The sequence below is a fragment of the Musca vetustissima genome, unplaced genomic scaffold (genome assembly GCF_032173495.1).
Source record: "Musca vetustissima isolate MV318-11 ecotype Yass unplaced genomic scaffold, APGP_CSIRO_Mvet_v1 utg19330, whole genome shotgun sequence".
Classification (NCBI taxonomy): Eukaryota; Metazoa; Arthropoda; class Insecta; order Diptera; family Muscidae; genus Musca; species Musca vetustissima.
The window spans coordinates 104838-128116 of NW_026882625.1; the positions used below are offsets into that span (position 1 = coordinate 104838).

A 23279-nucleotide genomic window follows, 5' to 3' on the forward strand; every position below is an offset into this window, starting at 1 on the left:
GGTCGGTTTGTCCCCCTCATGTGTGTATGGGGTGTTTAATTTTATAAACTTGTAATATTTGCTTGTCCCATAAATATCAAAAAAATACAAATTTGCCCTCGTGTTGTGTCTTGTCGTTTTAAAAATAGATCACATGTCTTATTTTAATATTAATAAAAGAAAAACATAAATATAAGTCAAAAACAACTTGTAAGGTCCATAATATATTGCATGTTTCCATCAGGTAAACATAGCGCGTTCAGTGGCATTTTTTTCTTTTTTAAAAATAAAAACTAATTTTGAATTTAAATGCAATTTCCGTTAAATTTGTCATTGTGGAAAGTATATAGCAAGGTCTTTATAAAGACCTGTGGTCTCTATATAGGCCAATTGGTCTTTATAAAAACCTCTGGTCTCTATACAGACCCATTGGTCTTTATAAAGACCTATAGTCCCTATACAGACCAATTGGTCTTTATGTAGACCTATGGTCTTTATACAGGCCAATTGATCTTTATAAAGACATATGATCTCTATACAGACCAATTGGTCCTTATAAAGACGTATGGTCTTTATACAGACCAATTGGTTTTAATAAAGACCTGTTGTCTCTATACAGACCAATTGGTCTTAATAAAGACCTGTGGTCTCTACACAGACCAATTGGTCTTCATAAAGACCTATGGTCTCTATACAGACCAATTGGTCGTTATAAAGACCTATGGTCTCTATACAGACCAATTGGTCGTTATAAAGACCTATGGTCTCTATACAGACCAATTGGTCGTTATAAAGACCTATGGTCTCTATACAGACCAATTGGTCGTTATAAAGACCTATGGTCTCTATATATACCAATTGGTCTATCGTCTCTATACAGACCAATTGGTCTTAATAAAGATCTAATATACAGACCAATTGGTCTTAATAAAGACCTGTGGTCTCTATACAGACCAATTGGTCGTTATAAAGACCTATGGTCTCTATACAGACCAATTGGTCTTTATAAAGACCTATGGTCTCTATACAGACCAATTGGTCGTTATAAAGACCTATTGTCTCTATAAAGACCTATGGTCTCTATACAGATCAATTGGTCGTTATAAAGACCTATGGTCTCTATACAGACCAATTGGTCGTTATAAAGACCTATCGTCTCTATACAGACCAATTGGTCTTAATAAAGACCTGTGGTCTCTATACAGACCAATTGGTCGTTATAAAGACCTATGGTCTCTATACAGACCAATTGGTCTTTATAAAGACCTATGGTCTCTATACAAACCAATTGGTCTTTATAAAGACCTGTGGTCTCTATACAGACCAGATTGGTTTTTTTATAACGACCTGTGGTCTCTATACAGACCAGATTGGTCTTTTATAAATCCCTGTGGTCTCTATACAGACTAGAATGGCCTCTATACAGATCAATTAGTTTTTAAAAGGACCTCTGGTCCTTAAATAAAAATCAAATGACCAATTTGATAATATTTTTTTAATTTATATTTTATTTTCGTTTTTTATATATATCTAAATATATATCCACTTTTTACATATATACAAAACATATATAAAAAGTGGTATTTAAAAAAAATAACTTTATATTATATGCAATACAAAAAAAAAATATTGGAGTGTACGTGTAAGGATAGATTCCGTTCTTTGTTTGCAATATTTCAAAGAACTAATAATACAATTTTGTGTTTTGTGTGTGATTTGTTTTTGTGTTAGATTTTACTTTCAAAGTAAATAAATCGCCGTCAAAAAATAAAAATGATAAATGTGTGCAATGCATGTAAAATTATATCAACTTAAAATGCTAATTAAAATTTAATATTGCTATTGATAAAAGATTTTCTTATAAAAGCTATAAAATAAAATTAAAAAAACTAATATAATCTTATTTAATAAAATATGTAATGTCGATGTTAATGTGGATGTGTGTGTGTCTGTGTGCTACATAATTGGTTTTTACAACATTTTATTTATAATCATATCAGGATATTTTGTATCCCCAGCAGGATTACTATTATTGTTGTTGGTTGTGTTAGTAGTGATGTTATTTGTTGGAGGTGGTGGAATATTAGGATTAATAATGGCTGCCGTGCTGCTGGTAATTGGTGCTGGAGCAACTCCACCTGGACTAAGATTACTAATATTATGTGTAATATTTCCCGTATTTCCCGCATTATTCATCAGACTATTTGTTGTGGATGCGGCACTATTATTATTCATGGTATTATTCATTAGAGTATTTGTTCCACCACCTGGTGCTGAATTATTATTTATTGGATTTATCGGATCATTCGAATGTTTAGTCTTTGTTTGATGCAACCGCAGCGAATTACTCTGGATAAATGTACTCTCGCATACATTGCATTTATAAGGTCTTTCACCGGTATGAATACGTCGGTGGACAGTCAAATCTTTTGATTGTTTAAATGCCTTATCACATTCCTTACACTTATAGGGCCGTTCGTTGGTATGCGTTCGCATGTGAATTTTCAATTTACCCGATCTGCGGAAGGCCTTTTCACACACCGTGCACTTGAAGGGACGTTCACCGGTGTGACTTAAATTATGCATTTGTACATCGTACATACGATAGAATCGGCGATCACAGTGATCACATTTGAACGGCCGTTCACCTGTGTGCCTGCGATAATGCACGTCCAAATTCGGTTGACTGTTGCAGGTGAAACCACACAGGGCACATAGGAAACGTTTTGCCGGCTGTTTGATTTTTTCCTTTTTCGGTTGATTGCTATCCGGTCCATGTTTGCGTTTGATGTGATCCATTAGCTTATATTTGTTACAATAGCTTTTCTGGCAGTGTTCACATTTAACACTGTTTCGTTCTTTTTTAGGATTGGCTTTTTGTTCGATGACCGGTTCGATTTTATGCAATGTTCGCATATGGGTGTACATATTGTGGCGTCGGCTGAACTTGGCGGGGCAATGTGGACATTGGACTTTCAGTTCATCTGGTAAATGGGTGTCTTTTTTGTGACGTTTCAGAAGATTGGCATTTTGGAAAACACGATCACAATCTTCACATGGTACGGGTAAGTTTTTATCCTCATCCAGGATTTCTTTTGGTGCGCGTTTTCTTGTTTTACTCTCCAATGGATCATATGTTGGATCATCTTCGGCCTTTATTGAATCCAAGTCGCTCAAAGAATCATCATCCGAAAATATTTTTTCATTTAAAACACACTCTGGGAATCTGGAAGAAAATAAAGCCGATAAATAACATTTGAAGAAGCCCAAAAGCAATAACATTTAACTTACAATCCTGCCTGTTCCTCGTTTTGTTCGTTAACCTCTGTTTTTATGGCCACATCATCATCAGCAGCAGCAACATTAGTTGTGGTGGATGCCACCAAAGTGTCCGGGGAAGCGGCATTGGCACTTCCCTTTAACACCACCCGCTCCTTTAACTTAATTAACTTTTCCTGGCTATCATCGCTATCAATATCGTCATCATCATCATTGTCGTTGTGATGCACATCATCTGGTGGCTCAAAATTATTATTGGAAAATGAACTACTTGAATCTGAATCAACCTCTTCTTTTTTGGGTGGAGCATTCATTTCCTCATCATCAAATGGATTAACTTCTTCCTTAATTTTGCCATCGTATTCATCCAGCAAGATATTTTCTGCTGCGAAACTCTCTTCCAGCTTATCCAAAGGATTCTCGTCCGCAATACTTATTGTGCTCTTTAAGAAAATTGTATTGCATTTTCGTACCTGTTTGATGAACGTGTACGAGTCCCGTATCTTTTTGCTGCATATTGAGCATATTCCCTGTGGCATTTTGTGTTCATCATCGGTGTCAAACTAGAAAAGGCAAGAGAAAAACTTTAGTTAAAATTGAACAAACGAACACACAACATATTCGAGGACTTGAAAAGCATCCTTCTAAAAGAAGTCACTCAACTAGCCAACCAGCCAGCCAATCAACTAAACAAACAACCCAACCAACCAACTTACCTCAACCTGAGCTATGTGATTTATTAATTCCATATAGGTTTTATCGACTTTCATCATTTTCGGCTTTGTGCTGATGGATAATAGCTTGCTGCCGGATTTCAGGCATGTTCGACATTTGTTATTTCTATTTATTATGCTCATTTTTGTTAAGCTATATTAATATTTTCTATTTTGTTTCTGTTGTCTTCATCCAGCTATACTCTCAGATAATACACAATTTTTTATTTATTGCAGATTGTCATCTAGCGCCGGCATTCACAGTTGAAGTGATAGCATATCAATATTTACAAATGACAGCATTCTGTTGTATTAACAGAGACAGATGCTGTTATGCGATTATATCCTCCTCGGTTTAACGGCTAATGATGACGATATAAGGATCGAAGTATTAAATTTTTGGAAAGTTTTAGTTGGATCTATGCTCTCAGACCATGTCATAATATATATATATATATATATATGATATCTGTCCGAGCTACTTACTTCCTATATCATTCTCTTATTTAAAATTGGTGAATATATATATATATTTTTTTTTTTCAAAATTGTAACCTTTTGCCATGGCATAATTATGCTTATTATACCATGCGGGCGAGGTATATAAGTATAAGAATATATAATATAAGCGAAGTATATAATATCTTGATACTGTAAGGGCAATTTTACATGTCATATCATTTCCGTATTTATGTTCGAAAAAAATTAATGCCTAAATCGAATCAACTATTTTCAAAATTTTTGCAAAAATGTTATCATCTACAATTTTTGGGATCAATTCAGATATTTGGTCTGTTCCCGTACAACAAGAATCTACGATTTTTTTCTACGATAACGCGTTTTCTTTTATGATATCGAAAAAACTAGTAAAAATTCGTAGATTCTTGCAGTACGGGAACAGACCAATTTTAAATTTCAATTTTATAAAAATGTGGACTCTTTTTTATGTAAATATTGCCCAACGCAAAAATTAATAACCGAGGAAATTCAAAAGAAGGGCTAAAAATAGAAGTTATTTTCATCGGTGTTTTGAAAGGTAACCTAAAAAGAGGATAACCCTAAATATTCGGATCATGATCATGCATAGTGTCTTTGGCAATGTTACGGATAACTACGAAAGTAGTATTTTCGTCTTGAATGTTAACCCTCAATCGACTCGCTAATGGGGTATTTTCACCGCCTTTTCCAAAAATGATTGAAAACTCATTTAAGTGTAGAGTGAGTGTAGAGTAAACAAATAATAAAATTTTCTTTTGTTTTCCAAACTTATGATTCGATAACTATAGCCAATTATTATAAAAATTCCAAAGATTATTTTTTTTATAAATTATTTTATTTAAACACAAATTAGTCATTCAAATATCCATATCTGATGTCATTCAAATCAATATTACTATTCAAACTGTCATTTATTGATTTTGGCGTTACATTCGAATGTTTAGTCTTTTTCTGATGCAATCTCAATGAATTGCTTTGGGTAAATGTACTCTCGCATATATCACACTTATAAGGTCTTTCACCGGTATGAATACGTCTATGGATAGTCAAATCTTTTGATTGTTTAAATGTCTTTTCACATTCGGTACACGCATAGGGTCTCTCATTTGTATGAGTTCGCATGTGAATTGTCAATTTTCCCGAACTTCGGAAACCCTTTTCACATTCCGTACATTTGTAGGGCCTCTCTCCTGTATGACTTAAAGCGTGCATTTGCGCATCATGCAGACGAAAGAAACGACGATCACAATATTCACATTTAAATGGCCGTTCACCGGTATGCCTTCTATAATGGATATTCAAATTCGGTTGACTGTGACAAGTGAAACCACACAAGGCACATAGGAAACGTTTTACCAGCTGTTTGATTTTTTCCTTTTTCGGTTGATTACTTTCATCCGGTCCATGTTTACGTTTGATATGTTCCATGAGTCTATATTTATTACAATAACTTTTCTGACAATGTTCACATTTGATACTGTTGTGTTCTTTTTTAGGATTCGATTTTTGTTCGATGATCGGTTCGATTTTATGCAATGTTCTGATGTGAGTGTACATATTGGGAAGTCTACCGAACTTGGCAGGACAATGTGGACATTGGACTTTCAGTTCATCTGGTACGTGGGTGTTTCTTTTGTGGCGTTTCAAGAGATTGAAATTTGGGAAAACTTTATCACAATCATCACATGCTATGGGTAAGTTTTTATCCTCATCCGATATTTCTTTTGTTGGGCGTTTTCTTGGTTCACACACTAAAGGATTATATGTTGGATCATCTTCTTCGGTCTTAGTTGAATCATTATCACTCAAAGAATCATCATTGTCGTCAGAAAGTAGTTTTTCATTTAACACACACTCTGGGAATCTGAGAGGAGATACAAAAAATCGATCAAATATGGATTTAATTTCATGTACACACAAGCACAAACATTTAACTTACAATTCTGCCTGTTCCTCCTTGTGTTCATTTACCTCTACTTTAAAATTCACATCATCATCAGGAGCATTAGAGGAGGTGGTGGATGATGGTAGCAAAGTGCCCATAGTAGCGGTATTAACATTTTCCATTAGAATCGCCGGTTCCATTAATTCTATCAAATGCTCTTCGCTTGAAGCATTCATTTCTTCATCATCAAATGGATTAACTTCTTCCTTAATTTTAATATCACATTCGTCCAGTAAGACATTGTCAGTTGCAATACTCTCCTCCTCTTCCAGCTTATCCAAAGAATTCTCGTCCACAATATTTGTTACGCTCTTTAAGAATGTTGTATTGCTTTTTCGAACTTGTTCGATGAATGTATAAGAATCGCGTATCTTTTTGCTGCATACTGAACATATGCTTTGTGGCATTTTGTGTTCATCGTCGGTGTTAAACTATAAAAGGAAAGGAAACACAAGATGGTAGCTTTAGTAAAAACAAATGAACAAACACACATCGTCGAGGACTTGAAAAAAGCATCCATCTAAGAGAAAGAAATCACTCAACTGGGCAACCCAACCAATTTACCTCAACCTGAGCTATGTGATTTAATAATTCCATATAGGTTTTATCGCCTTTAATCATTTTCGGCTTTATGCTGATGGATAGTAGCTTGCTGCCGGATTTCAGGCATGTTCGACATTTGTTATTTCTATTTGTTATGCTCATTTTGAAGCTATATATCGTTCCTCTCAGATTACATTTATTTTTCATCTAGCGCCGGTATTCACAGTTAAATTGATAGCGTATCAGTATTTACAATTTACAGTCTTCTGTTATTTTAACAGACAGATGCTTATATCCTCAGTCTAATGGCTAGTCAAAATATCTATGTTGAACCAAATCTATTTCAGATAATTTTGAGTCCATTAACGATACGAAACGACCCGAGGGTTGTTGTTGTTGTTTTGGGCCGAGGTGACAGACGTTGGCCGAGTAAGACTCGGGTCGTTTCGGATCGTAGACCTTCTGTCGTGGAAACGACGACCCGAGGGTCGGGCGGCTACATGTATTTTTGTTGTAACTACGGTACGAATTGCAAACGTTTCATATCGATGCTTTTCATACTATGCAAATAATAGCATTTTTGTTTTGTTATAGAATCATTTTATACCTTGTCGATAGCAAATATGAAAAGGTTTTTCCGTATCCGTTTTTTGGTTTTCTCATAGCTGAGTATACATTAAAATTATTTTTATTATCACTAAAAATATATAAATAATTTTTATTATAATACCAACTAGTCATTTTATTTATTCATAACGCCGATTGAAAACACACAGGGTCTTTCTTTTTTTTATGAGTCCGCAGGTGATTTTTCAAACTACCAAAACTGCGAAATGCCTTCTCACATTCGGTACATTTGAAGGGCTTCTCGCCCATATGACATAACATATGCATTTCTGTATCGTGCTCACGATAGAAACGGCGATCACAATAATCACATTTAAATGGCCGATGACCGTTATGTCTTCGATAATGAATATCTAATTGGGCTTGACTCTGGCAGGCTAAACCACACAGGTCACATATGAAACATCTATCTTTTTTTTCTATTTCGGTGGATTATTGGCATCCGGTTCATGTTTACGTTTGACATGATCCATAAGTGTATATTTATTACTATTGTTGAGCGATATTTCTTTTGTTGAAGCTTTTCTTGTCCCACACTCTAAAGGATTATGTGTTGGATCATCTTCGGTCTTCATTGACTTACTATCATTCAAAGATCCATCGTCGTCGGAATGTAGTTTTTCATTTAACACACTATCTGGGTAACTGGAAGATATTAAAACAAATCATTTAATATTAACCACAGTCAATAAGACATTGTCAGTGGCCATACCTCTATTTTTATGACAACTTCCTCTTCCAGCTTCTCCTATGAACATTTCTTGGCTTGGATCATTTATTTCTTCTTCATCGAATGTAATTTCTTCTTTAATTTTAATCTCGTCTTTAATCAATTCTTAAGTTTCTTCACTTGAAGCATTCATTTCTTCATCATCAAGTGGATTAACTTCTTCCTTAATTTTAATAAAGCATATTGTACATATTCGCTGTGGCATTTAGTGTTCATCATCGGCATTAAACTAAAAGGAAAACACAAAAGGAGGACTTGAAAAACATTATTTCAAAAGAAAAAAAAGTCACTCAACTAATCTGCCAGTCCAACCCAACTTACCTCAACCTGAGATATGCGGTTTTTTAACTCTATATAGGTTTTGTTGACTTTCATCATTTTTGGTTTTGTGCTGATGGTTCGGCATTCGTTATTAATATTTATCGCGCTCATTTGTTTGAATTATTTTGAATTTTGGTCTTGGTTCTTGTTGTCTACATTCAGGTATTCTCAGATAATAAACAATTTTTTGTTTATTGCAGATAGCCATTTAACGCTGGCATTCACAGTTGAATTGATAGCATATCAATATTTACAAATAACAGCGTTATGTTATATTAACAGAGACTGATGCTGTTATGAGGTTATATCCTCAGTTTATTGGCTAAGGATATATAGTCTTTGATACAATCATCTGTATACGTCCCTGATGGGTGATATATCTAAATCTCCGATATTAAGTAAACTTAACACCCTTAACTTAGACTCAATTCCGTAGTAAATTTATGTCAATCCGGATATGAAGGCAATTTTATATATGAACCATTGATAGTTTCGATATGTTTTTCAACCGTAATGGTCATTTTCAGCATGCTCAAGGCCCTAACATAATTTTCTATTGATATTTTATTTACTCCAGGCCCGATCGGTTTTAGGTATTTTATATACCAATATCGATCTCTACTTCGTGACATAATGGTATTATACATTAAGTTCGGTATTTCCTAACTTAATATATAATAAATGCAATCCATTATTTTTTTTCTATAAAAAATTGCAACAAAATAAATAATTTCAATATTCTGATTTTATTTTCGAAATTAATTTAATTTACGCCATTTAGTTTAATAAAAATTTATTACGCAGGTCATCAAGAAATTAAACTTCGAATAAAAAAATGATTGCTTGATGGTGGTATTGCATTGCATTCATATCTGCTGCTAATTCATCAAACAAAGCTAGCATCGCCTAGTTGCAGGTACAATATTCAGCTCTAACGACTTACGTACCGGTTATAGTGGAAGTATTGAATCTAGTAATCATTACTAGAGATTTGAATACATTGCAAGTGTGTGTAACCGATTTATTGGACTTCAGTTCATTGGTAGTCATATATATTCACTTTGGATGGATGTAATCGACATCGACAGAGCAACTATATACATGTATATATATCTTTTTTTTTAATTATCTAAATTATTTCCAAATGGCCAATGCAGTGTTAAGAGATTTTCGGCCACTACATTGGTAAATAACCTTGTTTGTTCTTTTAAATGGGTACGTTTATGCACCGTTAAATTATATGCCTGTGTAAATCCTTTTCCACATTCTGTGCACTTATAGGGTCTTTCTCCTGTATGGACAAGTTTATGTTTCCTCAACTTTGCGCTGACACGAAACGCCTTCGGACACAATGGACATTTGTATGGTTTTTCTCCCGTATGTAAATAACTATGTTTTTTTAAATCATATGCCCTTACAAATGAATTACCACATATTTCACAAATATAGGGTTTTTCCCCAGTATGTGTTCTTATGTGCATTTTTAAATCTCTTGACGTTTTCGTCCAAAAATCACATTGCGGACACGGAAATCGTTTTTCGGAAACGGTGTTTTTCATCGACGTTGTATGATCGTCTTGAGCGGCGGTATCATCATTCGTAGTTTGTGGATGTATTTTTGTTATATGGTTTTGTAAATCTTTGCTCCATTTGTAACTTTTCCCACAATGGACACATACTTTGTACTTATCCTCGCTGATGTGGACAGTTCGTTTGTGAGCATTTAAAGAGGACAAATTGTTAAAGACTTTATCGCATTCATCACATTTCCTTGCCAGTGAATTATTTGGTTCGCCATCTGTCGAACTGGATTTAGAGATCTTTCTATTATTCTTTATCATGTTTTTTATAAAATCATCATCATCACTGGATGTAATCGGTTCTTCTTCTTTTCTATTATCATCAGAATCATCATCCGAAACGGAGCAATCTGATGTATTTCTAAGAAAAAAAAATTCAATATTAATATAATTTGACCTTTGATTTTAAATATCGCCATGTTAACTTACCCAAGTTCTTGTTTCTTTTTTTCACTCTTTTTCAATAACTTAAATTCCTTCTTATGTTCATTTTTGATGTGCTCCATTAATTTGACTTTTTTCAATGATGAATATGGACAGAATTTGCATTTCAATTTATGCGCTTCTGTTGTATGCTTGGCAGCATTGTGATAGTATAAACTAGATTTACTTTTGGCCACATAATCGCATTGCTTGCATTCGTATGGATACAAAGAAATATCATTTTGTTGTTTCATAAAATTACTAGGTTGTTTTATATCGTGCAATTTACGCAAATGTTGTAAAAGAGATGGTCTTTTGAATTGGTTGCCACAAACAGGACATGGTATATGTTCCATAGATTTTAACGATTTTGAAGATTGAGTAATTTGATCTTCGTTCTGTGGAATACTGTTACAAAAGAGAGGAATAATTAATATGTACAGTATGTATGTGATAACAAATATACCTCATATCTTGGCATTCATTTGTCGCACATCTATTTGGATCATCTGTATTGTTATCTAGATGTTTTTCGGATGCTTCTGCTTTGTCTGTATGGAATGTAGTGGTGTCAGTTATCGTTGTATCCTCAGAATTGTTTTCATTTTCAATAATTTCTACTTTAATTGGTATATCTATAGCTTCTTCCTTTAAACAATCCAATTGCAATTGATTATCGGCTATTATAGCCACAAGTTTGTCATTGCAATCCTTAATCTGTTCCAGAAACGTATGTATTCGATTAAATTCACCGCAACAGACATCACAAAGTCCTTGTGGCATTCTCATTTCCTGATCCTCAGGTAGCTGCAAAGTGTAACCAACAAAAATTATAACATATGTATGATATATATCATGTTATTCCTACCTCTAATTGTGCCAATCTGTTTAGAAACTGTCTATACGTCTGGGATGGATCTGAATTATTCATAACATTCAACAATGGCCATAGATTGGTATTCCTTTTTAAACAAGTACGACATTGTAACCTAAATTCATCCATGGTTTCAATTATGGGGATTGGCTGTTAAATACTACCAAAACTTTAAATTCACTATGAAGCAAAAGGATAAATTTTAAAGGAATAACAACAAAATATAGTTTTTTTAGTTTTTACAAGAAGCAATAGTCTTGTCTTGTTTGTGTATTCCTTGTTTACTACCATATGATCGATTCACTGTGAATTGATATCCTTTGCATAAATTGTTAACTTTAGTATGGGGATGATAAAACAAAGATTTAAAAATGTACTAAAATTGTACAATTTTCAACGAAAGAGTAAATTTATTTTGAAGAACTTGACATATACGCTCTTATTTAAATATATACATAAATGGAATAAAAACAAAAAATAGTTTTCATAAAAACAATAATCTTGTCTTGTTTATGTATTCTTTGCTAACTTCAGTATAGGGATGACAAGGATTTTAAAATGTATGCAAATTGTAGAATTTTCAACGAATAAGTTAATTTATTTAAAAAAACACTTGACATATACGCTTTAATTTAATAGAAGGATGTAAGAAATATATATATATATATATATGTATATACCTATATGCATGTCATTTCATATTGACCCAATTTGTTGACTAGAATTTGTTTTGAAATGAAACTTCGAGAGGTTTTTTGTAACAAAATATTATTTTTATTTCAGAAATAAAATTAAAAAGAAATCCATTATTATTTCGGCAGGTGGCTGTACTTATAGATTTCTCGTGAAGTGTCGATCAAACAATTTCAGATTTATGCTCGTTGAAAGAGAGGAATTTCCTAGTAAAAAATTATTTTGCTATTATTATTATTTATTTGAATTGTTCCTTTGTTCTTTTAAATGGGTGCGCTTATGTACCGACAAATTATATTCCTGTGTAAAACCTTTTCCACATTCCGTACATTTAAAGGGTCTTTCACCGGTATGTACACGTTGATGTTTCTTTAACTTGGAACTGACACGAAACGTTTTCGGACACACTGTACATTTGTAGGGTTTTTCTCCCGTGTGTAAATAACGATGCTTTTTCAAATCATATGAGGTGATGAATGAATTACCACATATTTCACAAACATAGGGCTTTTCACCGGTATGATGTCGTCTTATGTGTAATTTTAAATGTGTTGAAGTTGTTGTTGCATAATCACATTGCGGACACATAAATCGTTTACTGGAAACATCAGTCGTCCTTATATGATCATCCTGAACGGCATCACCACAATTCTTATGCATTTCCTCTCGATGTATTTGTGTCATATGATTTCGTAAATCTTTGCTACGTTTGTAACGTTTGCCACAATGGACACAGACGCTGTACATATCTTCACTGATATGGACAAAACGTTTGTGAGCATATAATGAGGACAAATTTTTAAAAACTTTATCGCATTCATGGCATTTTCTTGCCAAGGAATTAATTGGTTCGCCATCTATGTAATTGGATCGGGAGATCTTTCGATCAATATTTATCATGTCTTTTATGAACACTTCATCATCGTCACTTGATGTAATACTATCTGGTTCAATAAGGCCTCCCCTTTTATCAGAATCATCGTCAGAGTCAGAGCAATTTGAGGTATTTCTACAAAAAATATGAAATATAAAAATCATTTGTTCTTTTATTTCAAATAATTACAAACCAACTTACCCACTTTCTTGTTTCTTTTCCATGGTCCTTTTCAAAGCTTTAAATTCGAATTTATGTTCATTTTTTATATGTTCCATTAATTTGATTTTTTTTAATGATCCAAATGAACAGAATTTGCATTTCAATTTATCCTCTTCTGTTGTATGCTTTGTACGATTGTGATAGTTTATACATGCTTTACTTTTGGCCACATAATCACAATACCTGCACTGGTATGGGTACGATATTTTTGTGGAGATATTCTGTTGTTTCATAAAATTAGCAGGATGGTTTATAGAATGCATTTTACGCAAGTGCTTAAAAAGATAAGGTCTTTTGAAGGATTTCTGACAAACAGGGCAGGATATATCTTCCACAGTCTTAGACGAATTTGATGAATTAATAATTGAATACTCATCTTGGGGTGTAGCACTGTTATAAAATTAAAATTTATATATTTTATACTATCCAATAATAAAAAAATATACCTACATAATATCTGGCCTCGAAACCTCGAATTCGTTTTTCGTCAAAATTGTTTTATTATCATTTTCATTTTGATCGCATTCTGTGTCTTCATGTAATTTAGTGCCTTCAGTTATCATATCCTGAGTTTGGTTTGCATTTTTGTCATTTCCTTTAATTGGAATATCTATAACTTCTTCTTGCAAACAGTCCAATTGCAAGTGGGTGTCTGTTATCATATCTACAAGTCTTTCGTTACATTCCTTAATCTGTCTAAGAAACTTATATGTGCGATTAAATTGACTGCTACAATGGACACAAAGAGCTTGTGGCAGTTGCATTTCTTGCTCCTTGGATAGCTGGAAGGAGAAACCAAATAGGGATTGAAACAAATTTATGATTTGAACTATGGCATTAATACCTCTAATTGTACCAATTCCTTTAAAAGTTGTCCATATGTCTGGGTAGGATTTGAATTATTAATTTCTTTGAACAATGGCCATAGCTTAGAATTTTGTTTTAAACAAGTGCGGCATTGTTGCTTAAATTTATCCATCGCTTTAGATTAGTGTTTATTGTTTTATTAGTAAATAATAGTAAACTAAAAATTCACTGTGAATTGATAACACCAATCCAAGTAAATTCGTACAGCATTAATTTAAATACTACGCACCATACAAAATTATTAAACTTTAAAGTAATAATAAATAATAAGAATCGTTTATCTCCTTTCTTAATTATATTATTTTTATAGCTAAATTCTTCACGATGTTTTATAGGGTGAATTGTAACAGCTGTCGGAACATTAGGGATTTACTTACAGTATGCCATGAATGACTTTACACATGGATAATTTGTATACATTTTTAAATGTAGAAGCTTGAAGTAACACTAAAACGGCATTTACATTAGAGCTTTTTGCAGGGTTAACCTACTTTATGAGGATTTATTTGACAAATAGGCAATGGAATTTACAATTCAAACCCTCTGGGTTAACTAAATTCCGTATAATGTAAACGTACTATAATTATATTTTTTGTTGATATTTATTATATTTGTATGGTGCTTTTAATGCAGTTTGAGTTCAAATTAAAATTTATTACAATGTAAACGTACTATAATTATATTTTTGTTGATATTTATTATATTTGTATGGTGCTTTTAATGCCATGTTCTGACGGGCATCCGAACAACGTAGTTCGCTCTGAGAATTACGTACATTAATTAACCCGTTCACACAACACTATTCATAATCCATATCATCAGAGTTTTTTATTTCAAACTTTTTGTTTCTTGTTTTACACCAAAAATGTAACATATTTTAGTGAATTACATAGGGATCTAAATAGAAAAAATAATTCTCTTTCTCCTGATTATAGTATGAACCCATATCTATTTACTTTTCATTCATGTTTTCCATTTTTTCTGAAAATGTTGTTGTTTTTAATACATTTTTATATTTTCTCAATTCAAATGTCACATACTGTCACAAATAAAAATTTGGAGAATTTTTTGTTTGAGTTGCCCCACATTTGTTTCTTGTTTTGTACGCTAATTAGAACCAAGGGAAAAGAAATGCATATTGCATTATGTAGAAAACAAAATTTACATCCATATATAAAAACTAAACAATTTTTTACTTTTCATTCATGATTTTCAATTTTACTGAAAAAGTTTGAAAATTTCGTAAATATTTTCAAACTGTCAAAATTAATTTATTTTCGATAAATACTCTCAATTTTTAGGGATGGGACAAATTTATTGGTTATTCAGAGAGTGATTCGAATTGAACAACGTACAAAAGTCCGTGTTCGCTCAGACAATTTTGTATGGGGAACTAAGTAATTCCTTCATAATTAAGGGTCGAACAACGAATGAGAGAGCGAACAACGCTCGTCTGTACATGACATAATACAGTTTGAGTTCAAATTAAAATTTATTACAAAATAAAACAACTGTACAACAAAAACAAATATAGATCAGTTTTGACCAGTGTCGAATAACTCTACACATCTCTTGATTTTAGTTTTTGTGTGTTTTACCCTTTTTGCTTTAAATTGGGTACCTATGATCTAATTCAGTTGATATATTACAACCGCCTATAGGATTGGCGGAAATGTTTTCATATACACGAAAGACAATATACAATTTGTTACATCGAACGAAGAAAGATTAGAGTTAGAGGTGGTTTTACGAACTCCTAAAATTAATAAGCGCACTGGGCACATAATTATCTCAGCAAAGCAATTTTTAGAAATTGTCAGCAGATAGTTTCTTTAATCATCTCCAATATTATAACTTAATTTGGTTATTCGATTTCATGCGAATGGACTCAATCAGCGACGATCACCTGAACACTCCATTGTGGCAGTCTTAGACTTGTCCAAAGCGTTCGATACTGTCAATCGATCTCGAGTTGATATCTCACATTACATATTCCACCCTTCCGAGTGATGTCAAGCTTTGCTTTGCCAATTATCTTAATGATCGGCAAGCCTTCGTTGAGTTCCGTTACCAAAAGGCCAAATATCGCTAGATCAAAATGGGAATACCACGTTAACATTGACACCGTAAGTGTGAAATTTTCCAACTACCTTCAGAAACTTCTTCCGGGAGCGCAATCTAAAATCGTCGAAAGTCTACTGTGTCACTTTTCACTTTCTGGACGCGAGACGAACATAGTAAAGCATGACATTTCTATCGTATCCCCACCGTCCATAATCCGAAAATTATTGGGGTGGTCTTCGAAAACCTCCTTCAGTTCTGAGAGCTCTCCGGCTGGCAACTCCTGGGGCATAGATAAGGATACGGTAACGACCTTCAATGTAATCGGTGCATCTTTAATTATGCTGCCCCAGTCTGGACTTCCACACAGTGGAGAATTCCGATCAAACCCAAAACATTTGATTTCATCCTCTATTCCTCCTCTTTTTTCTTCAATTATATGCTATCATCTCAAGTACTCAGGATAAGCACAATGGACTAAGAGTATCCAAATAAAAATAAGCGCTAAATAATTGGCGTACATCATAATTAACCATGGAATGACCGATGTCCTTATATGTCGTTACCAAATTTCCTTTAAGAAACAGAGCAAATAATTTTCTTATATTTTATTTAACTAACCTAGTTCCGTCACTCTTTCCAGTGAATCATATAATTGAAAAAGTTCATCATTTGTGAACGAAACTACTCTATTATGTTATGGGTTAATGACTTCTGGATTTTTCATTGTTTTGCGCGATAAGAAAATACGCATAATAATATTTACTGCAAGCAATATACCGAACAGATTCCATTAAATTGCTCTTCAAGTAAGTAGTCCAACGATGGCATCGGCAACAGCAACAACAACCGAAGAGGATATCACTCAACAGGATATGACATTCACCAAAGAACTGAGAGCTGCAACAAAAGAAGTTCATCGATTAAGTGATGTTCTAGTCAATGCAAAATTTGCATTTGGTATGTTAAGCGATACTGCATACAGGTCACCAAGGAGGATTTATGCAATAATATCAAATATTTTTCTTTTAATTTCCTTCCAGCTTTGTCCGATGATGCTGTATGGTATGATGGCCTTTTGAGTTTTTATGAAATTTATAAATTCCTAGAAACTAATTTACCCGAAGAATTATTGCCAAATGAACTGCGACGTACCGAGGCATTTGAAAAAGATTTTGAATATTTCTATGGCGACAATTGGAAAGAATCCTACGAAATTCGTCCGGCTGTGCGTAAATATCTCGATCATTTGGAAGAAGTTAATAAAAAGGATAAACTTCTGTTATTCGCCTATGCCTATCAAATGTATATGGCCTTAATGTCGGGCGGTCAATTGTTGCAACGTAAACGTATGATAGCACGTAAATTATGGCCCGGCTCGAATGGTGTCACAGCCGAAGAAGAAATTGCCGCAGCAGAACAATCGGAGAAACCAACTGACCCGGATGATCTAACAACCAGACCTATGCCCGTACAAGTTTCCATATGTCCTGAGGGTTGTGCTGCTACATATTTCCCACAGAAAATTGCTGTTTTAAAGGGCAAGTTGCGTAAAGTCCTCAACGATAATTATGGAAAGTTCGATGAAAAAATGAAAGCCGATTTCATCGAGGAAAGTAAAAATGTATTTTTGTATAATAGCGATGTGGTACGTTCCATAAAGGGTGTAAATCGCGCTAATATTAAGAAGCTGGCAATTGTTGTGGTTTTCTTTGTTAGTATCTATTTCGCTATTAAATTAGCGAAACGTTAAATGACATATTTATAGTTAATTTTCATGGAATTGAAATAAATACATGTAGCTGTAGATTAAGAAGCACTCTCAAAATTGCAGCATAAATGCAATAGCTAGTAGCCATTTTTTGTAATTTTTATTAGTTGACTTTTATGATTTTGTGATTTTACTAACTTTCTGATTAAATATATATTTGATTATTATATAAACATAACCTTGTGTGTTAATGGTAATCTATTGTATAAAGGTATTTTCATTCTGATTCGAAATGGAATGTCCCAATTACAATTTGAAAACTAAAGATACGCCGTTATTTGTTCCACTCCATCTAGTGCCTTAGCATAAGTTCAATAACACTACACAGAACCAAAATATTTTTGGAGTCAATGTCTTGGTATTTATTTCTCTTACAATCAATGAAGAAAATTCTTTCAGGCCTAAATTTACTATGAAATAAAAAAAAGAAAATTTTGCTCATAATTCTATAATATATATATATATATATATATTCGCTAAACATATTTATAATACATATATTTATTTAAATTTTATGTAATAATATATATGTTCGTTACATATTATATAAATGAAAAAAAAATAATTTTATAACAAAAGAAATGGAAAATCGTCTGTATAGACAATAAAAAAGGAAAAACAATGCAATGTAATGACCTAAATCATAATGCAGAAAATTACATTAAGCTAAGAATAATGTTTGTGGCTATATTGTATAATTTCGTTTTTATATATGGAAAAGAAACTGCAAAATTTCTTAAATCCTCAAATTTATGATAATTTTTAATGATAAAAAATTGACTAATTCTCCTCATGCGATTTCTTACTCTTCCCATTCGATACATTTTGATCAACGCTTCTAAATGAAGTTTGAATGTTAAAAAATTAGCTAAGAAAGATATGTAGTTAAATATTTAGAATGAGGGAGATTGGGAATGTGAATGAGGGAGATTGGGAAGTAAGTAAGTAAAGTTATAAAAACTCTAGCTGTCCAGTAGTGCTGTTCTGTAACGGCTTAACGACATAATTATCGACGATTGTCGATAACTTCAAAACTCCATTTGCTTATAATTTCGTTGACTAGCGAAATTATTCGGCAAATTAACGTCCAAAATAAAGTTGTCGTTAAACCCTACCGACAGATATGCAAAATTTATCATAAATTTTATTTTCAATATGGAAAGTGTGTTTTCATTTTACCGATATTTGTCGGTAGCATTGAAAATTGTAAGAGTTTAAATAAATAAATAAATAAAATTGTTACAGAATTGCACTACAGATAAGAAAAAGTCTGGACTTTCTTAACGATATACAGTGGATTTCCTTGCAAACATCACATAATAATGCACTCCGAAAAAATATAATGTGTTATTGACTACCACCTCCGCCACACATCTGGACTTCAGGAAACATCGTGACGTTAACAGATCGTCGAAGCAATAAAGCAAAATATGCCATAAATTTCTTAAATAATTACTTTGTTATGGGTGAAACAAACATTACATGGTATTCCCTACTGGATTTTGGGAAGAAATCATAAATATCAAATCAAAAAATATTAAATGCACACAACAACTTGTTGCGTATACTTTTATTATATTTGACAGAAGAAGCCACTACATATATAGTTGCATTTTTGTTATTCACTTCCCTGTGATTTTTTTCGCTCTTCCCTTAAATTATTCTAAATCAGAACACACAGCGAATTTTTTCTGGTTTTTTTATTAGTTATTCTGGATTACAAAGAGTGGGAGAATGTGATGGAATTTTCTGCTACAAAAATATAAGTATTAACTAATTTTATGAAAAATATCTACACAATTATTATTCTATGACGATTTTGAATATTATAAATGGTTGCATGCATGTTTATAACTCAAAATCAAGAAATAATAAAATTCCATTGGAAATCCTATGCAGGCTCAACCAAATATTGCCACGGAATTTATAAAGGCAGTAAGGAATATTTAAGGCAAGTTTGATAAAATTTGGAGGTGAAATAAAACCCAGTTTGTGTGAAATCTGTCTCTCCAAATATTAAAAATTATGTATAAACCACATAGCCAAATTTGCCCGATGAGACGCTTAACAGTGAAGAACTCAAAAATTATGAGAGAAATAAAGGAGGAGGAGCAAGTCATAAAACAATTGCCCACATTAAGAAATTGAGGATATAAAATATCGAAATTAAATAAAAAGGCACACAATTACGTAGTGAAATAATAGTTCACTAAATTAAATAAATTGAATTAATATAATTTAATTAAATCAGATTTCTTCCCATTTATTCGTTGAGTCTTTGAAAACCGCACTGGCGTTTTGCCACTATAAAATATTTTATTTGCAATCTGTTGTAGTTGTTGCACCAAATTGCATCAAAACAATAAACAGCTGTTTCACATGCTGTTGTATGTCGCCAATAAAAAGTAAATTTTTTTTAACCAAATAAATAAAATATTGAAAAATATTACAAATTTAAATTACAATATGGGAACACACATTACAACCTAAATTACAATTTGGCAACATTAATCTTTTTTTCAATCACCATTTTCGGAAATTCGAATCCGCATCTCGTATTTTTTATTCTTCCTATTCATTCAGAATAAGGCGAGAATGAGAAAGCGAAAAATTGTTTACATGCGAGACATCTCCCTAGTGAATATATAGAGTAAGACTGGTGGTCTGTTCCCGTACTGCAAGAATATACTAGTTTTTACTATTTTTTTCGATATCATAAAGGACAATTTGTTATAAAAAGCAGTAGATTCTTGCAGTTCGGGAACAGACCAATATGTTTGGGTCTGAAAACTGACGTTGTTAGTATACATACAAAATTAATAATTTGGACCAGTAGTATTTGTTTGCAATTTAAAAAATGAAAAGAAAAATTACAACAATGGAAATGTTTTTGCAATGTGGTAAATTGTGAGAGGGTTGTATTTTCCGAACAAAAACCACGCTGTATCTCATTATTTCAATCATGTTTTAAAATAAACCCTGCCGCACGATGATTTAAATTTGTATGGTAAATTTAGTCTGATTAAGAAAATAAACCCTGATTCGTCCTTTAATTGTGATCAAATGTTATAGTACGTTTAGATTTAACCGGATTTAGTTAACCCAGTTGGTTTCAATTGTCAATTCCTTTGCATATATGTCAAATAAATCCTCATAAAGTAGGTTAACCCGGTAAAAAGTTCTAATGTATATGCCGTTTTATATGTAAATCTGCTTTAAGGAGAGAAAGTGAGACATGGTACACTTATTCAAGGTAATTCATAGCAAATCTTAAATTACATTTTTTTTAAATTATGGCTTGTTTTGCCAAAGTCGTATACAAAATATGTTGCTCTGTGTGTAATGTTTTGAAAAATATATTTTAAAATCCATTTGTTTAAATATCCTACTTAGATAGCCTACCTTGTATAATTGTACCATGAAGTGAGAACTTTTTTACTGCAAATTTCCCCCTAGCGAATATGTAGAAAAAGGATGAATACAACACAGCCAATACAATGTAAAATTTTACCGCAGAATGCTCTAAAATTTCATGCAATGATGCTTGCGTGTTAATTCCGTCATTCATGTAGGTAACAGTGCTATCAATCTCTAATGATTGCCAACAATTAGAAGAAGAAGCATAGTTTATTATTTTTGTGATTTGCAGGATAGGATTGATTATTGATTACCAGTGCAGAAATTATTAATTATTACGGAAAATACTCATTAAAAGTAAACAAAAACCATCCCTTAACCTTTCCCATTAAAGGTATAACAAAAGTTGTAAGAATTTATAAACGAAAACAACGTAGAATTGGTACAAAAGTTAGTGGTAATAAAATAAAGCTATGTAGTTCTAAGAAAACCCTATTGGCCATGATTTTTTTAATTTGTAATTTTTCTTTTATTTTTTTCAAAATTTTTTCCTCTATAATATTTCAGCTTTTTATTACATACAAAAACAACACGCAAAAACTTCTGTTCTCACCTGGTTCCCCACCTTTTCCTTAGTTCGTTCATTATATGTTGTATGCCTTACAAAAACTAATGATCACCTGAACTTGTACTATCACCACCAACCAACCAAACACCTATATCCACAACATACCACCAAAAAAATATATCCATCCATCTGTACAAAGCGGGCAGCAAATGAATATAAAGTCACACTATTACCTTCCCCTAGTCTAAATTCCTATAGAAATTACACCTGCTTGATTTGGTTTCTTGTAATATTATATTCTGTATATACACATACATATTTGTACACATTTTTAAGAATCACTTGAAAGAAACGGTTTTGGGTATTTCAAGAATATAATCAAAAATCTTTACAAAAATGTCGGATATTTTTAATAGTTTTGATAGTAACGGTGCCGGTGGTGACGATTCTCAGGACATCATTATGGCATCACCATCTCAAAGTAGTCCCATGGCAAATAATTCAAACTCCAATTCGGCCGGAGTAATTGGGCAAACAGTCAGTAATGCATCAACGGGGTCAGCAGGTAATGCCACAACATCAAATGCCAAGGCATCTACGGGAGCAGAAAATCAACCGGTAATATACATTTAAATGTTAACAATATTGTAAAGAGGTTCAATCATTTTCTAAATTCTAGATCTTGACAAAACCACGTCTAATGGAATTGGTCAGGGAAGTCGATACAACTGCCCAGCTAGATGAAGATGTCGAAGAGCTGCTGCTACAAATTGCCGATGATTTTGTTGAAGATGCTGTCAAGGCCACATGTGCTTTTGCAAAACATCGCAAAGTTAACAAAGTGGAAGTACGCGACGTTCAATTGCACTTGGAGCGTAAATGGAATATGTGGATTCCTGGTTTTGGTACAGATGAACTGCGACCCTATAAACGTGCCGCTATTACAGAAGCTCACAAACAACGTTTGGCATTGATACGGAAAACCATTAAAAAATACTAATGTGTTTGTGTGGTACAACTGCCGCCGCCGTCGCCTACATTGTTCAATAACTAGGCTATGTAGTTTTTTTGTAAGGATAAATTTAGCTATTAAGGAAAATTAGTAAGATGAACTTGTCATTTTTTTAAATATAAAAAAGAAAACAAATTAATGAAAAAATGGGAACCTTTTGTGTTTGTATGAATATTAGTTTTAAATATTGTTGTAACTTTAATGAATTATGAAATATAATCAGAAAATGTGGTATAGAATTAAAGGGTGAAACCAAGCTGTAAGCTTTTTTACTAGTTTGCAAAAAAAAAATTGCCAGGATATATTAGGGTCTTCACTTCAAATAATATTTTCAATGAATTA

At 32.7% G+C, this 23279-nt stretch overlaps 4 protein-coding genes across 4 annotated transcripts; 2 read left to right on the top strand and 2 right to left on the bottom strand.

The window, feature by feature from the left end:
• Positions 1–5318: 5318 nt before the first annotated feature.
• On the bottom strand, positions 5319–7119 carry LOC133329212 (zinc finger protein 675-like). The gene is made up of 3 exons (XM_061537706.1): positions 6979–7119; positions 6409–6845; positions 5319–6333 (listed from the first exon to the last, which is right to left on the bottom strand). The coding sequence occupies exons 1-3, from the start codon at positions 7117–7119 to the stop codon at positions 5319–5321; spliced, it is 1593 nt and encodes a 530-aa protein (XP_061393690.1).
• An 884-nt stretch (positions 7120–8003) lies between these two features.
• LOC133329213 (zinc finger protein 664-like) lies at positions 8004–13303 on the bottom strand. Its single transcript, XM_061537707.1, has 4 exons — positions 13281–13303; positions 12475–13214; positions 9830–10016; positions 8004–8229 (listed from the first exon to the last, which is right to left on the bottom strand). The coding sequence occupies exons 1-4, from the start codon at positions 13301–13303 to the stop codon at positions 8004–8006; spliced, it is 1176 nt and encodes a 391-aa protein (XP_061393691.1).
• A 3765-nt stretch (positions 13304–17068) lies between these two features.
• On the top strand, positions 17069–17982 carry LOC133329203 (uncharacterized). Its single transcript, XM_061537696.1, has 2 exons — positions 17069–17189; positions 17273–17982. Exons 1-2 carry the CDS (start codon positions 17105–17107, stop codon positions 17980–17982), a joined length of 795 nt encoding a protein of 264 aa, XP_061393680.1. The 5' UTR covers positions 17069–17104.
• Positions 17983–22259: 4277 nt separating this feature from the next.
• LOC133329202 (transcription initiation factor TFIID subunit 12) lies at positions 22260–22925 on the top strand. The gene is made up of 2 exons (XM_061537695.1): positions 22260–22543; positions 22605–22925. The coding sequence occupies exons 1-2, from the start codon at positions 22322–22324 to the stop codon at positions 22923–22925; spliced, it is 543 nt and encodes a 180-aa protein (XP_061393679.1). The 5' UTR covers positions 22260–22321.
• The last annotated feature ends 354 nt before the right edge of the window (positions 22926–23279 follow it).

Bases quoted from the DNA above. Each gene is read 5' to 3' on its own strand.
- LOC133329212 (XM_061537706.1), bottom strand. From the start codon at position 7,119: ATGAGCATAACAAATAGAAATAACAAATGTCGAACATGCCTGAAATCC. The intron at 6,846-6,978 runs GTAAATTGGTTG...TTCCTTTTATAG, and splicing joins ATCACATAGCTCAGGTTGAG to TTTAACACCGACGATGAACA. The intron at 6,334-6,408 runs GTAAGTTAAATG...ATCTCCTCTCAG, and splicing joins AAGGAGGAACAGGCAGAATT to ATTCCCAGAGTGTGTGTTAA.
- LOC133329213 (XM_061537707.1), bottom strand. From the start codon at position 13,303: ATGGAAAAGAAACAAGAAAGTGG. The intron at 13,215-13,280 runs GTAAGTTGGTTT...TATTTTTTGTAG, and splicing joins GAAAAGAAACAAGAAAGTGG to AAATACCTCAAATTGCTCTG. The intron at 10,017-12,474 runs ATTTAAAAGAAC...ATAGTTATTTAC, and splicing joins GTCGGTACATAAGCGCACCC to ATACGGGAGAAAAACCATAC.
- LOC133329203 (XM_061537696.1), top strand. From the start codon at position 17,105: ATGACATTCACCAAAGAACTGAGAGCTGCAACAAAAGAAGTTCATCGA. The intron at 17,190-17,272 runs GTATGTTAAGCG...ATTTCCTTCCAG, and splicing joins CAATGCAAAATTTGCATTTG to CTTTGTCCGATGATGCTGTA.
- LOC133329202 (XM_061537695.1), top strand. From the start codon at position 22,322: ATGTCGGATATTTTTAATAGTTTTGATAGTAACGGTGCCGGTGGTGAC. The intron at 22,544-22,604 runs GTAATATACATT...TCTAAATTCTAG, and splicing joins CGGGAGCAGAAAATCAACCG to ATCTTGACAAAACCACGTCT.